The sequence below is a fragment of the Poromitra crassiceps genome (assembly GCF_964638095.1).
Source record: "Poromitra crassiceps genome assembly, chromosome: 18".
Taxonomy (NCBI): Eukaryota; Metazoa; Chordata; class Actinopteri; order Beryciformes; family Melamphaidae; genus Poromitra; species Poromitra crassiceps.
In genome coordinates this window covers 16049776-16066298 of record NC_139636.1, presented here as the reverse complement: position 1 = coordinate 16066298, position 16523 = coordinate 16049776, and the positions used below count along the sequence as shown (strand labels likewise).

At 42.3% G+C, this 16523-nt stretch overlaps 1 protein-coding gene across 1 annotated transcript; it reads right to left on the bottom strand.

The window, feature by feature from the left end:
- Positions 1–541: 541 nt before the first annotated feature.
- On the bottom strand, positions 542–14540 carry LOC310793232 (cocaine esterase-like). Its single transcript, XM_083655004.1, is given in 14 exon segments — positions 542–1674; positions 9880–9952; positions 10069–10218; positions 10325–10472; positions 10575–10652; positions 10804–10947; positions 11081–11179; positions 11313–11417; positions 11552–11705; positions 12428–12500; positions 12503–12560; positions 13091–13235; positions 13372–13561; positions 14445–14540. Coding segments are annotated over 14 exon segments (1674 nt in total). The 5' UTR covers positions 14518–14540; the 3' UTR covers positions 542–1490.
- Between the last annotated feature and the right edge of the window lie 1983 nt (positions 14541–16523).

Genomic DNA, 16523 nt, shown 5'->3' with positions numbered 1-16523 from the left:
TATCTACCATGGGCTGTACCCGTTGGACAAGGTGCAGCTAAAGTCGTAAAGTCAACAACAAATGCGCTCCAAGACTCGATTCAGTGTTTGTTGTATTGGGCATGTGACAGTTCAACACTTTTTCCACAGGAGGGGGCCAGACTGGTACCTCTGGTATCTCCTAATGGGCGTGGCCTCCAAGCAGTTTGAGTTTACCCCATCTCCACACACACACACACACACACGCACACGCACACGCACACGCACACGCACACGCACACGCACACACACACACACACACACACACACACACACACACACACACACACCACCACCACATAGTCATTGATGTAATCAACAGCCTGAAAGAAACCACAATACAGCCTATTGAAAACAAAACAACGTTTCTACCACCCATGACCCATCCTTTCCCCCAGGTGATAAACAAACAGAAGCCTGTGCAAGTGTGCATACACAAGCCAATACAGATGTTAGGTTTTTAGCAAGCAGCATTACAAGACAAAATGACAAGAGTCAATAGAACAACACCAGAGTTCAGGTTTTGAGACCCTATTTAAGGTATTTCATCCACTTTGTTCACAGTCTTTGTTCCCACCAAAGTGGTTCCTGAAGAAGCCATGATGTAAATGGTAAAATGGTCTGCATTTATATAGCGCTTTTATCCAAAGCGCTTTACAATCAGTAGGTAGTCTACATTCACCCATTCATACACCAATGGCGGCAGGCTACCACGCAGGGTGCCTACACACCATCGGGAGCAAGGAGGGTTAAGTGTCTTGCCCAAGGACACAACGACAGCAGCTGGGAGGGAGTGGGGATCGAACCGCCAACCCTTGCGTCATTGGCCGACCCACTCTACCTCCTGATGTGATGTGATTGTGAAACCAAACGTGTTGTTTGCCACAATATTTGATATGTATTCAACCAAAAAGTCGATCTACTCGGTGTGCGCTGGATTACTTTGATTCATTGAATGCAGACTTTGTTCCTATTCTAGATGCACCCTGGATGAATAGCATGGATGTGCGCAGTGTAGGCTATAGATTCTCATATAGCCTCAATACTTGAACTTGAGAATATTTTTGTACGTTTTGACCAATATTTTTACTTTGTTTTTATTTATTTATTTATTTATTGACCAAATTTTAATTAGATGCGTTCAATCTATTGTTACTTTTGGCACCATTGCAAATGAGTGTCTCTCGTGTCCCTGAGGATTAAATAAAGATTTGAATGAATTAATGTTCTTGTATTCCATGCCTTGTGTGGAGCATTGTACTTACTTATCCAAGTATTTGTATATTTACTGTTGTAAAACTGTCTGCTAGATGACGTAAAGTAATGTAATGTAAATTTAACAGCCCTTTGTAAACACAAGTGAACGCAGACATTATTACATTATTCCTGTTTGGATGTCTTCTTCCAATTCCCCCATGAAAACAAGAGTGCTGGCCATCCTACAGTTCTCTGTGCTCCAACTTCTCATCATCCTACAGCTCTCTGTGCTCCAGCTTCTCTTGGTGTTGTCTGATCTTCTCTGGGAGAGTTTCAGTGAAGAAGGTGAAGCGCTCTTTCTTTAGGTGCTGACCAGGTACCTGCTCCATCCCAATGGCCAGGTAGTCTCCTTCTGCTCCATACTGTGGCCACTGGACGAGGCCTTCCCCATTAGGAGACCTACACACAGTATTTTTGAACAAGTTTATTTTATTTATTTATTTATTTATTTTTTCAATGTGAATAATAATAATAATAAATATAGCCGCAAGCGGCGATGCGGGGTCCAAGCTTCTGGTGACTTGGGGGTTATATGTCAGATAATATAGACACTGAATTGCACATTTAGTCAGAGTTGATATGTGCACAAGTGTACCAAGTTTGCAAGTAATATGTAGTAAGTAGCAGTGGTGGTGGTAAGCCAAATGGTGGCTGTCAAAGAAGCTTATTAAGCAATGGACTTTTTCTAGGCAAACTGTCATAATTTCAAATCCTAGCTTCCTGATAAGCTTAGATGTGTTAGCCATGAGTGGACAGCTTACTGAGGTGTTGCTTTTGTGGTGTTCCGAGTCCATTGGATGAAGATAGTGTGCTGCTTCTACTGTACACTTCTGATCATGGTTATAGATGTGCTCAGTGAAGAAAGGATTAAACAAACTGTTCCTGAATGGTGATCTAAGTAATTGGTTGTCACAATGAAAAGCCAATGCTTTTGTAGTAGTGGTGGTAGTCATAAATCTGGTCTGCATAAGCACAAGGCCAGAATTTGAACCATTTGTCTTGAAATTAATGTAAAATCCTAACTATTACTAGATACTCCACATGGTACATTCATAGTGTCTCTGTATAGGTATAACAAGATTAATATTCAGGTTGTGTAAATCACCCTTTAAGTCAAACTGTTAGTGGCTTAATAGGTTATCAGTTAACAAGTTACTTGTCTGTTATTCAGATGTTTTAAAAGGGTAAGCTTGGGCACAGTGGACATCTACAAGTTGGCAATAAAAGTGTAAGCTCAAGGTTGACTAAAGGAGTTAGGATATAATGCATAAAAAACTGGGACAAAAGACAGCAAAGGAGGCAGATATATGATTCAAACAATAAGTTTTTATTGCAAATAATAGTTTTTATGAAATGAAAAACTTAAAGTAAAAAGAAATATATCAATCCATTTTGTCCTTGTGTGGGGCTGAGTCGGGGTTTCTGGACTGTGTGGAGGGACTGTCGAGTCTTGGAGTCAAGTCTGAGTCAGGGCTATGATTTGTCTATTATGTCAACTCAGATGTGATTGAGCATGAGGATAGCTTCTTCCATTTCGTCTGTAGTCATTTGAGTTGGTGATTTTGTAAGCAGTGGTGTGATAAGTGCGAGTGGGATGGTGTATGATGTTTCCTGGTTATTGATGGACAGAGAGAATTGGATATGTGTTTTGCGGTTTCTGTTTTATGGCGTTGATTGCATTTGTGACATTTGTATGTGTGAGTCAAAGTTTACAGTAGTGATAGGTGCCAAAAACAGAAGTACTTGTTTGTGACGGTGGCAGAAGAGACTTCACCATAGATGCTTTGAGTGGTGGGTGGTGGTGGTTCTGTGTATGATTCAAGTGCAGTGGTGGGTGTTGATGTTGTGGTTGGGGTGGTTGTCAGATATGTATTGGTTTGTATGCATGTATGGATAGGTTGGTCAGGTGGTACCAGTCGTCAATGTCAGGTTTACAGTACCCCCACACAGCTAGGTCAATGGTTCCAGTTGCGTCAATGAGGAGGAAGGTTGTTGTATTCATGGTGGTGCCGGCTCAGGTTGTTGCTTCAGTTGTGGGTTTTACCAGTTTGATTACTTTGCAAGTGATGTTGATCTGTGGAAGAGCATGGCATAAACAGACAAATTAGTCATAGGAAGTAGTATGTTTAGCTTTTATAACTTCACATTGACATGACACTATTTGCATATAGGTTGACTTTAGAAAATCTGGAGTATGTAATTCAAATTCAAAGATTCAAGGCCAAGGTTCAGTAGGTGGCATTTTGTTTTTGCATGATATTGTATGTTTTATCTAATGTCACTACTGTGGCATAGGGTGCAAAAAAAGATAGTAGACTTACTTTTTCGAAGTGGCGTCCTTCATTCAGAATGGTGGTGGTTGCATGTGAATAGCCACCCAGGGAGTGATGGATTATGGGAGTTTGAGTCCGAGTCTCCAAGCCCTGAGTCAATTAGGTGGCTCACACGTGTGTGTGTGTGTGTGTGTGTGTGTGTGTGTGTGTGGGAATGGGGGGGGGGGGGGTGTCACAGCAGGGGGCATTAAAAGTTTAGACATTACAAGTACCGCATAGTACCACACTTCAAATAAACCAAACTATACCTTTCACAAATCAACTCAATAAGTGTCAAACTAAATGAATGCCTGCTAAACTGTTTTCGGATGTGTGAGATGTGCAAAATAAATCAGCATTGTTTTTCGGTGGAGTGTCCCTTTAAGGCCAAAACTCTTAACATCTTACTTGGCTTTAATTAAACACACAAGATAGGAATACATTTCAAATTTTTATACCCATAGCTCCACCCATCTTCCCAGGGGGGGGGGGGGGGGGGATGCAAACACACAAACAATAACTCACCAATTCAGCTTCAGAGTTTAGATTCAACAGGGCACCATTGGCACGGTGGATATCTACAGATCAGTAAAGGCGCAACCAATCACTTCAAGTTCAAACATTAACATGGTACATTCATGTCCACATTTTTAGTAGCGTTTTAAACATAAATTTAACATTTTTTACTTTGTGTTATTCTTTCGTAATTTATACTTTTAACTTATGCTTTTAACTTATTAAACTAAAACACAATATGAATTCAAAGATGCAAACACAAAAACGAAATCGGTGCTGCAATACAATGGTTCCTTCCAATTGAAGCAATTTAACAAATAAATTAAGCAGCATTGCATCAAACATTTAAGCAGCATTTTAAAACAACAGGAATGTAAACATATTCACCGACCATTGGCGTCTTTGGAATTAAACTCTGAGTAGAGCTTGGTGCTTCTGGTTGCTGTCTGTTTGTTTGAATGTATGACTGAGAGAATGTATTCCTTTTCAGGTGTTCTCAATCTGGTAATGAGCGGCCATTTTGCTGCTGCATCTTGGGAAGTGTAGTTTTTTGTGAGAGTAATCCCATTCCCTGGCTCATCTCTTGCACCAGGGGCTGTGTGTGTGTGTGTGTGTGTGTGTGTGTGTGTGTGTGTGTGTGTGTGTGTGTGTGTGCATATGTGTGTGTGTGTGTGTGTGTGTGTGTGTGTGTGTGTGTGTGCATGTGTGTGTGTGTGTGCATGCGTGCGTGCGTATGTGTGTATGACACCTGTGTGTGGAGTGAAGCACTCTGGGAGATGAAGTACAGCCGTGGTGGCCATTTTAGTGTGTGTGTGTGTGTGTGTGTGTGTGTGTGTGTGTGTGTGTGTGTGTGTGTGTTTGTTTGTTTGTTTGTTTCTTTGTTTGTGTGTGTGTGTGTGTGTGTGTGTGTGTTTGTGTGTGTTTAGTGTCAGGGCATGTGTCATCAAAAGTTTAAACATTTATCATTTCAAAACGGTTTCACGTATCTAAATGAATTCCATAACTTTAGGTCAGGTAAGTCCAGAGATGCCACAGAAAAAGTTTGGGCTCATTCAGGCAAATGGCCTGGGAGGAGATAGCAAAAATAGGTTATTGACAAAGTCCAAGATGGCGGAAAATCTAGGAGACTTAAATGGGCGTGGTCTATATGGATAGATGCGTATTGATCCAGGGAATCCAGCAGATGTGGAATTTTGATTCTACGCCTCACGGTTCAGCAGTTATGGGTCAATACGCAAAAGGGTCTGTTATAGCGCCACCATCTGGCCAATATGGCTAATTTTTTGTCTCTGAGTAGTGGGGCACATTTCCAACCTATGTACAAAGTCTGGCTACTGTACCCCTTACGGTTTTTGACGTGCATACTGTTTTAGCGGAGAATAATAAAAATAAAAATAAAAATAATAAACGGAACAATTACAATAGGGATCCACGCACTTCGTGCTTGGACCCCTAATAATAATAATAATAATAATAATAATAATAATAATAAATATAGCCGCAAGCGGCGATGCGGGGTCCAAGCTTCTGGTGACTTGGGGGTTATATGTCAGATAATATAGACACTGAATTGCACATTTAGTCAGAGTTGATATGTGCACAAGTGTACCAAGTTTGCAGTAAGTAATAGTAAGTAGCAGTGGTGGTGGTAAGCCAAATGGTGGCTGTCAAAGAGGCTTATTAAGCAATGGACTTTTTCTAGGCAAACTGTCATAATTTCAAATCCTAGCTTCCTGATAAGCTTAGATGTGTTAGCCATGAGTGGACAGCTTACTGAGGTGTTGCTTTTGTGGTGTTCCGAGTCCATTGGATGAAGATAGTGTGCTGCTTCTACTGTACACTTCTGATCATGGTTATAGATGTGCTCAGTGAGGAAAGGATTAAACAAACTGTTCCTGAATGGTGATCTAAGTAATTGGTTGTCACAATGAAAAGCCAATGCTTTTGTAGTAGTGGTGGTAGTCATAAATCTGGTCTGCATAAGCACAAGGCCAGAATTTGAACCATTTGTCTTGAAATTAATGTAAAATCCTAACTATTACTAGATACTCCACATGGTACATTCATAGTGTCTCTGTATAGGTATAACAAGATTAATATTCAGGTTGTGTAAATCACCCTTTAAGTCAAACTGTTAGTGGCTTAATAGGTTATCAGTTAACAAGTTACTTGTCTGTTATTCAGATGTTTTAAAAGGGTAAGCTTGGGCACAGTGGACATCTACAAGTTGGCAATAAAAGTGTAAGCTCAAGGTTGACTAAAGGAGTTAGGATATAATGCATAAAAAACTGGGACAAAAGACAGCAAAGGAGGCAGATATATGATTCAAACAATAAGTTTTTATTGCAAATAATAGTTTTTATGAAATGAAAAACTTAAAAGTAAAAAGAAATATATCAATCCATTTTGTCCTTGTGTGGGGCTGAGTCGGGGTTTCTGGACTGTGTGGAGGGACTGTCGAGTCTTGGACTCAAGTCTGAGTCAGGGCTATGATTTGTCTATTATGTCAACTCAGATGTGATTGAGCATGAGGATAGCTTCTTCCATTTCGTCTGTAGTCATTTGAGTTGGTGATTTTGTAAGCAGTGGTGTGATAAGTGCGAGTGGGATGGTGTATGATGTTTCCTGGTTATTGATGGACAGAGAGAATTGGATATGTGTTTTGCGGTTTCTGTTTTATGGCGTTGATTGCATTTGTGACATTTGTATGTGAGTGAGTCAAAGTTTACAGTAGTGATAGGTGCCAAAAACAGAAGTACTTGTTTGTGACGGTGGCAGAAGAGACTTCACCATAGATGCTTTGAGTGGTGGGTGGTGGTGGTTCTGTGTATGATTCAAGTGCAGTGGTGGGTGTTGATGTTGTGGTTGGGGTGGTTGTCAGATATGTATTGGTTTGTATGCATGTATGGATAGGTTGGTCAGGTGGTACCAGTCGTCAATGTCAGGTTTACAGTACCCCCACACAGCTAGGTCAATGGTTCCAGTTGCGTCAATGAGGAGGAAGGTTGTTGTATTCATGGTGGTGCCGGCTCAGGTTGTTGCTTCAGTTGTGGGTTTTACCAGTTTGATTACTTTGCAAGTGATGTTGATCTGTGGAAGAGCATGGCATAAACAGACAAATTAGTCATAGGAAGTAGTATGTTTAGCTTTTATAACTTCACATTGACATGACACTATTTGCATATAGGTTGACTTTAGAAAATCTGGAGTATGTAATTCAAATTCAAAGATTCAAGGCCAAGGTTCAGTAGGTGGCATTTTGTTTTTGCATGATATTGTATGTTTTATCTAATGTCACTACTGTGGCATAGGGTGCAAAAAAAGATAGTAGACTTACTTTTTCGAAGTGGCGTCCTTCATTCAGAATGGTGGTGGTTGCATGTGAATAGCCACCCAGGGAGTGATGGATTATGGGAATTTGAGTCCGAGTCTGCAAACACACAAACAATAACTCACCAATTCAGCTTCAGAGTTTAGATTCAACAGGGCACCATTGGCACGGTGGATATCTACAGATCAGTAAAGGCGCAACCAATCACTTCAAGTTCAAACATTAACATTAACATGGTACATTCATGTCCACATTTTTAGTAGCGGTTTAAACATAAATTTTACATTTTTAACTTTGTGTTATTCTTTCGTAATTTATACTTTTAACTTATGCTTTTAACTTATTAAACTAAAACACAATATGAATTCAAAGATGGAAACACAAAAATGAAATCAGTGCTGCAATACAATGGTTCCTTCCAATTGAAGCAATTTAACAAATAAATTAAGCAGCATTGCATCAAACATTTAAGCAGCATTTTAAAACAACAGGAATGTAAACATATTCACCGACCATTGGCATCTTTGGAATTAAACTCTGAGTAGAGCTTGGTGCTTCTGGTTGCTGTCTGTTTGTTTGAATGTATGACTGAGAGAATGTATTCCTTTTCAGGTGTTCTCAATCTGGTAATGAGCGGCCATTTTGCTGCTGCATCTTGGGAAGTGTAGTTTTTTGTGAGAGTAATCCCATTCCCTGGCTCATCTCTTGCACCAGGGGCTGTGTGTGTGTGTGTGTGTGTGTTTTGTGTGTGTGTGTGTGTGCGTGTGTGTGTGTGTGTGCATGTGTGTGTGCATGTGTGTGTGTGTGTGTGTGTGCATGTGTGTGTGTGTGTGCATGCGTGCGTGCGTATGTGTGTGGCCCAATTCCAATTCGCCCCCTTACTGACTCAAGCCCTTAGAGGCGCTTTCACGTGAAGGGAGCGAGGGCTTAGGGATGTCCCACGGTGAAATCGCAAAGTGAATGAGGGCTCAGAGTGAGCCCTTTCTGCCCCCTTACCGTAAGGGAGCAGCTATGGCCACTTACGGAAAGGGAATTGCCCACAATGCATAGCGTTGTGACGTATAAAAGGGGGAAGGCTGCAAATATCTGTCAAAAAAATAAAAGCACACACGCGCGAAACGAACGCGGTGTTTGCGAGTGCGCTGGAATGCCTTAATTGACTATGAAACATTACATTAATAGGGATTTCAGATTAGACAAAAATATTATATCAGAGGAATGCAAGTTGTTATTTTACACAATCCTAGAATAATCATCGATCATTTCTATTACAATTGCAATCCACAACTTTTTTGATGAATGAGAAATAGTTTTACCGAATCTGTATTGTACAGTATTGACATTGTGTGTATAATGTTGGGTGACATGTCATTATTATGCTTATTTTAATTATAATTACACATGTTGCAGATTGCAGATTTTGCAGTAGGCTATATTTATTTTTAAATGACCAGAGCCTGGATGAGAACAGACTCATCAGGGAGTCTATCCCTCAAAGCGTCTTGACAATAAACAATATAGGTATAGTGAGCCCCAAACCTGCCAAAGTCAACATCATCTTGTCAAGTGCAAAGGGCTCTGCTGTCCCAATCCTCCTATTTATCCAATGTGGATCAACCACTTTCAGATGGCGGCCATTAGAGGGACTGAGGGTTCAGGGCTTGAGTCTTTAGGGGGCGGATTGGAATTGGGCCTGTATGACACCTGTGTGTGGAGTGAAGCACTCTGGGAGATGAAGTACAGCCGTGGTGGCCATTTTAGTATGTGTGTGTGTGTGTGTGTGTGTCTGTGTTTGTTTGTTTGTTTGATTGTTTGTTTGTTTGTTTGTGTGTGTGTGTGTGTGTGTGTGTGTGTGTGTGTGTAGGTGTGTGTGTGTGTGTGTGTGTTTGTGTGTGTTTAGTGTCAGGGCATGTGTCATCAAAAGTTTAAACATTTATCATTTCAAAACGGTTTCACGTATCTAAATGAATTCCATAACTTTAAGCCAGGTAAGTCCAGAGATGCCACAGAAAAAGTTTGGGCTCATTCAGGCAAATGGCCTGGGAGGAGATAGCAAAAATAGGTTATTGACAAAGTCCAAGATGGCGGAAAATCTAGCAGACTTAAATGGGCGTGGTCTATATGGATAGATGCGTATTGATCCAGGGAATCCAGCAGATGTGGAATTTTGATTCTACGCCTCACGGTTCAGCAGTTATGGGTCAATACGCAAAAGGGTCTGTTATAGCGCCACCATCTGGCCAATATGGCTAATTTTTTGTCTCTGAGTAGTGGGGCACATTTCCAACCTATGTGCAAAGTCTGGCTACTGTACCCCTTACGGTTTTTGCCGTGCATACTGTTTTAGCGGAGAATAAAAATAAAAATAATAAACGGAACAGATACAATAGGGATCCACGCACTTCGTGCTTGGACCCCTAATAATAATAATTCATTCATTCATACCCTGTGCGGGCAAAGCTTCCCCAGTAGCCCATTGTGGTTCTGCTTAGCTGTTTGTCCTCTTCTGTGCACACATCTAAAATGGTGGAGGTTTGGTCAAGCTTCAGTTGCAGACCTGCTCAAATTTTGCATTCTAGGAAAGCCAGTGACAGTGACTGGTGTAACTTTTTGAACATAAAAAAAGTGACTTACTCTCTATTTTGACATGGGTAGTGGTGAAGCAGAGTCCTAAGAATGTTAATATTTCGTCTCCATGGTCAGACCCAACAAAGCTCGGCCTTTTCTCCTGCAGGAATTTGGGAGCATACTGGTACTCGTACAGGTACACACGGGCACCGGCATCTAGTTAGAAACAAATGGGTGTGGAGTGCTTCAGTTATACAAGTATGTGACAGTAAAGAATCAACAATATGGTAGTCATATTGGACATTTACTTCTAAAAAGATACCTCTGTGGGCATTGGCAGTCTTGATGGCTGGAAAGGTGAACATCAGGTCTCCAAGCAGCTCAGTGAAGCCATCTCTATTCTTGACACGATCTTCAGAGGTTCCCAGATATTCCTCTGCTATCAGCTCTCTCATCAATTCATCTTTGGGCTTGAGAAAATAAAATAAACATGAAGTCTAACAACATAGAAGCTCGAGTAAAATCAAGCTGTGAAACCCTGTACTGTATATGCTGGGCATCGTTTCTCTTACATCAGGGAAGAACATGGCTATAGTGGACATGAAGTCCTCCCGATCCATTCCCTCTGTCCAGTTTGGAGGAGCAAAGAACTAAGGGAAGGTTAGCTGATTCACCAGTTTTGTTTTGTTTAAAGTTTAAGACATGTACAGAAGTCAAATAATACAATTATATCAGGGGTTATAAGATTATGGTTTTATCTGTTTTAGCAAACATCAGTGGTACTTTTGCATTCATACTTACACCAGGAATTAGCCAGCCCGCTTCATCATTATTAATGCCAGTTATGAAAGGTATTTTAAGAAGTTGATGGTTTTGGAACAGTTCAGCCACAGGTTTTGTCAGGAAGTGGCCGTCAACACTGACAGGAAATCGCATCATTTGGCCCTTAATGAGAAAAAATTGTATCAAGGAAAACATTGGGTTTACTGACAAATTGTGACCAAAATATTTTGCATAATATCTGTAAATACATGGGATGTGTTCTAATCTCATCAGTATATAGTTTTGCACATCTCACCTGCGCAAGAGTCACCATGGCATCATTATCCATGTGTCTCATGCAATCAGCAATCTTCTCTGTGCTTGTGATGCCACAGCCAGACACATTGGCTACCATCTGAGGATAGATATCAGGGATTCATCTCAATTTGAAGGGGAAAACAACAGAGGATGTGGTGGTGCTGTATGTTCTACACATTCTGCATTTACAGGCATTTACATAAAAAAACATAAGCATATTCATAAATAACCTGAGCAATCAACAGTGGATCATTTGTCAAAAGTTCATCCATTGCAGCAGTACCACTCTCAGCAATTGCATGGTGAAACAGGCCATCAGACAACGGTGAGAGAAGCTGGAAAATCACGGAACAGAAAATATTGCATGTAGTAAATGAAGATTGACTTTACTATGTATTACAGACCAGAACTTTTTATTTTATTTGTTTCAGTCTCAAAAATGATCCTTTATCTGTAAATTCATTCTTACCAGGAGGGATACACTCGATCCACCAGCAGACTCCCCAAATATGGTGACTGAACCTGGGTCTCCTCCAAAGTTGTGAATGTGCTCCTGGATCCAGTGCAGGGCTTCCACCTGGTCCAGGAGGCCAAAGTTTCCTGGCATGTGTTCATCTCCAGTGCTGAAGAGAGAGAGAGAGAGAGAGAGAGAGAGAGAGAGAGAGAGAGAGAGAGAGAGAGAGAGAGAGAGAAGAGAGAGAGAGAGAGAGAGAGAGAGAGAGGAGAGAGAGAGAGAGAGAGAGAGAGAGAGAGAGAGAGAGAGAGAGGGAGAGAGAGAGAGAGAGACACACACAACGTTGGAGTGAAACGAGCCAGACAGAGGCAGAGCAGACAGCCAATAGGAGGGCTGGCTTTCCTTGGAATTCTACTGATTCCGGTGGCATTTTCATTTCTTCTTATCTATCCAATTCTTCATTGATTCTGTAATTGATTCCCACTATACAGATTTTCAGGTGTATACAGTTTTTTGCTTGTCTCTGAATTACTTTCCAAAGCAGCTAAGGCACATTTGGCACAATGCCTTACTCACTTGCCCTGACTTCATTTACCATTTTATTGGGTTGTTGAGGTAAATATCAGACTTTTGGACCCACAGTGTAATAATGTTGGCTTCAGAACATTTGGTGATTTTTGTGTGTGCCATTTTTGGAACGCTAAAGAAGATGGTCTCCAGCAACTTCTGTTGTCTTGAAGAAGGCTGCTAGAGCTGCGCTGGCCAACTTGCTATGTGTTAAACGGACATGCTGTATTTCTAAATTCATTCTAACTGTTTCTCGATACCCATCCCTAGCCAACAGAGACAATTGTCTCAATAGAACAGCAATAGCTACTTGAGCCTTTTTACCTGAGGAACCCAAGTAGTCCCAAGCGGTATTGGATCAGAACCACAACCATATCCTGGTAAGCAGCCAGGGCAGACCATCATTAACTGAGGCTGATCCACTTGTAAACCCCCCACCATGGATCCAGACCATGACCTAGGGAAAAAAAGACCATAAATATGACTTTTTCCAATGAAGCCTATTTATGGGACAAATTTAGTATTATTCTGAAGGAGCTCAACAAATTAGAAAACTGACAGACTCCAATCTGATTCAAATATAAAATGTATTGTGGTTCCTTTTCAGTTGATTCACTCCATGCAACACATGGGATATTATGCCTTTCTGTAGTCTGATTGAAGAGACCTTTATTTACGCCTGTAAGGCAGATGACCTGTGGTGATATACATGTACATACAGTATGTGAGGGCCTGCTAGTGCCTACATAAACCCATCACCACGGTCACACCTCAGTTCTTCTTACGCTCTCCACCTTGCTAAGATCACCTCACACTGATGGAGTTAACATTGATTGGTCATTTAGGTACTCTTTCAAAGTGTTAACGCCACAAAACGGTGTGTAACCAACTAGACCTGGAACACTTAAAGAACAAACTTTATCCAAAGTTGAATCTCAATAAGTGAGCAAGATCACCAACTCTGCATCAAAAGGGCTCTTCTCTTACTGGGAGGTTGGCATCTGGATCTGTGTTTGCAGGCGTGTAGATGTTGAGGTAAAGACAGTCTTCTGAAACATCCGGGACTTCTGCAGTCATGCCGCCGACTAGTAATTTTAACAGATTGGCAAGATGCTGTTTGTTCTGAACACATCTGTGAAAGATAGGATTATGTATTAACTCATGTTAGTAGCTATAACTCTTCCGAATACTGTATTATGCAACCACTCAAGTAGCCTGGTAATCCAGCTGGTTTACCAGGCTACCACTCAAGCGTATGAATGCCTTACATGAGTGGCTGCTGGGTGGCATCCCTCACTCCTTCCCACCCCTCTGCAGGCTGGGGCGGGGCCAGTCTCAGAGGGCCGACAGGTGGCTTGGCAAACGGCACACCCAGGTAGGCATGGACCGCCGTCTCCTTGCCCTTTACACTCACATACTGGCCTCTCACACCCCCAAGCTTTGTATGGACTACAGGCCCTGTTGGGACATTAGGATTGAGTCAAGAGTCATGGTGCAACTGGAAGAACAGGAAGTGACTCACTCTCAACAAGGCTGATTTAACCGGATTTAACCCCATGGGACACTCTCCAATCAAACCCATACTATTTTTTCAGATTCCCCCGCCCCACATTTTTTCTCCCCAATTGTACTTGGCCAATTCCCCCTGCTGCCCCGTTCGCTGCCCCACCCCCTCTCCCACCCTGGGGAGAGCCGTATAGAGACACACACATGCTTCCTCCGATACATGTGCAGTTGCCAGCTTCTTTTCACCCAACAGCCGGGAGCTTCACCGGCAGGACGTAGCACATGGGAGGATCAAACGATTCCCACCAGTTCCCTTCCGCCCCGACCGACCGGAGGAGGCGCTAGTGCAGCGACCAAGACACATACCCTCATTCCAGCTTCCCACCCGCAGACACAGCCAATCGTGCCTGTATGGACACCCGACCAAGCCGGACGTAACACAGGGGCGCGAACCTACGAGCCTCGTGTTGGTAGGCAGGAAATCTATACACTACCCGGATGGCCATGAAACCCATACTAATAGTAATAGCCCATCTATTCAGTGGTAAAGGCATCTAGCCTATTTTACCAATATGTAGGTGAAAGGTCACATCGGGTAAAAAAACGTTAATGAGTGACATTAACGTTTTATTATGCTAGCAGGCATTATTATGCTAGCAGGCATGAACTACTTCAAGTCTACGAATGATTAACAGATGCATTTATACCAGACACAAAACCATAATGCTGTCAGGATATTGACATGATTTGCTAGATCTACAATCACACCTAAAAATAACCATATAATGAATGAATAATCAGTGTGACAGTCCTGAAGTAAATGTTTCCTACTCACCTAGGTCTGCAGCAACACAGAGAAACAATACATGTGTCAGAAAGAGCTGAGTTTGGTGTGCAGAGGGCTTCATGACGGAGCAAACTTCGACCACAATGAAGTACCGACTGAAGACTAGGAAGTGGCAAACTGGTGTGTTCACTTTATACCTCCGACCGAGACAGTGGGGTAATCGGTTCCTGCTGGAGGAATGTATAGGCTACAACCGACAAGGTGCGACAAGATACATCCAGTAGTTAACAAGTGTGTACTTGTTGACTCCTGTACAGTGTTATCAAGACTGACCATGAAGTTATGAAAAGAAAATTATATTCTACAGTTTCGACAGCTTTCCACAAAGTAATTCATAAATTCATCCATATCCGAGGCCTTTGGATAGAGTGTAGAAGGGCTACACTCTATCCATAGTATTCCCATGGGGCGGTTCTAGGCCGTTTTTGGGTGGGCTTTAGCCCACCCAAAAATAGTCTCAGCCCACCCAAAAAAATAGAGGCAAAAAAACCTTTTTTTTTTTCTTTTCTTTTTTTTTTTTAAATCCCTCTCCAAATCCATGGTGGTCATTAGTAGCAGTTTCTGACTACACTCAATGCACTCTGTGCATGTTTTCCCCCCCCCTCTATGTTCTTAGGGTGGGCTGAGACAAAAATTTAGGGGGGTTCAGCCCACCCGAAAAGTTTCTAGAACCGCGGCTGCGCAGGCGCTCCCTCCTCCATCTATCTGCCTAATCCCACATCACTTCACACAGGTCACACACACAGTACAGCAGCGAAGTGGTCCTCCACAGTCCACACAATCGTTCTCCCCACTCATGATCAATGAAACTGAGGTGAGCATTGAGCAGTCAGAGTCGTTAGTAGTTACTTAATTAGCGCATATTGATATGCAAATTAGCACGTAACGTTGTCGTAGGCTAAACAAAAGAACTTGTCGCTGTGCCTGCCAGACAAACAGGTGGACTGGAGGAAGGTAGGTAGGCTACCATGGCACCAGCCAGCCATGTCATGCTAGCTCGCAGTAAGCGGGTGTAAATGGATGTGATGTTTTTTGAGAAACATATGGGCATAAGTGACAAACATTTTCAAACGGGTCCCTTGTTATCTGAATGAAATTAAGCCCTTCAGAATCGCAAGTGGCTGCTTTACACAGCCTGTCTGATGTGATGATGACGATAGCTTAACATGCGTGCATGGCATCACTTACTGTATGTCTTGCTGTGATGTTAGTTCAGTATCTCAATAAAAGTTCTTACAGGCTTGTTATTTCCCTCTAAGGCAGGGATGTCAGAGATACGGCCCGCGGGCCGGATCCGGCCCACGGGCAGGTTTCATCCGGCCCGCGAGATGTTTTGGAATATAAAAAAATATATATATATATATTATTATTATTATTATTAAATTCGCACCCCATTATCATGAACTACGTGTGGCTAATAAGCAAGCTAAGAGTTCATTTATAAGTTAATTAACCTGCACTACAAGGAAGTATGTCAGTAGGTCATCAGGTGTAAACAAAGCCGCCATAATGCCACGCTGGAATTGAATCACACATTCAGCTACCTACCAAAAAACAAAAGAATCAACAAGATCAGGCGCGGACTGCATAATCGGAGCCCGTCGGGCCCGGTGGCCTGGCCTGGCCTGGCCTGGCCTGCAAAAAAAAAAAAAAAAAAAAAAATGTGCCCGCAGTCAGGCCACTCACTGAACAGCAGGCCAGGCGCCGCCTACTGGTTTACTAGTGGTTTTATTACTTTATTCAGGATTAAAGTGGGTGCATCTCATTGTAAAATTGGACTTGGCCCAAATTGGGCTTCAAACGGCCCAAATTGGGCTTCAAACGGCCCAAATCTGGCTTTAAACGACCCAAATTGGGCTTCAAACAGCCCACATCTGGCTTCAAACGGCCCAAATTGAGCTTTAAACGGCCCAAATTTTTCTGACGCCGGCACGCGCGTCGGCCCGTATCGGCCTGGCACGCTTGGTATCTAATGCCCGGCCTGAATTATGATCCCAGTCCGTCCCTGAACAAGATGCTGTCGAAAAAGAGAAAGGTTGACACGGAATGCAGGCAGTTTCAAGAGAA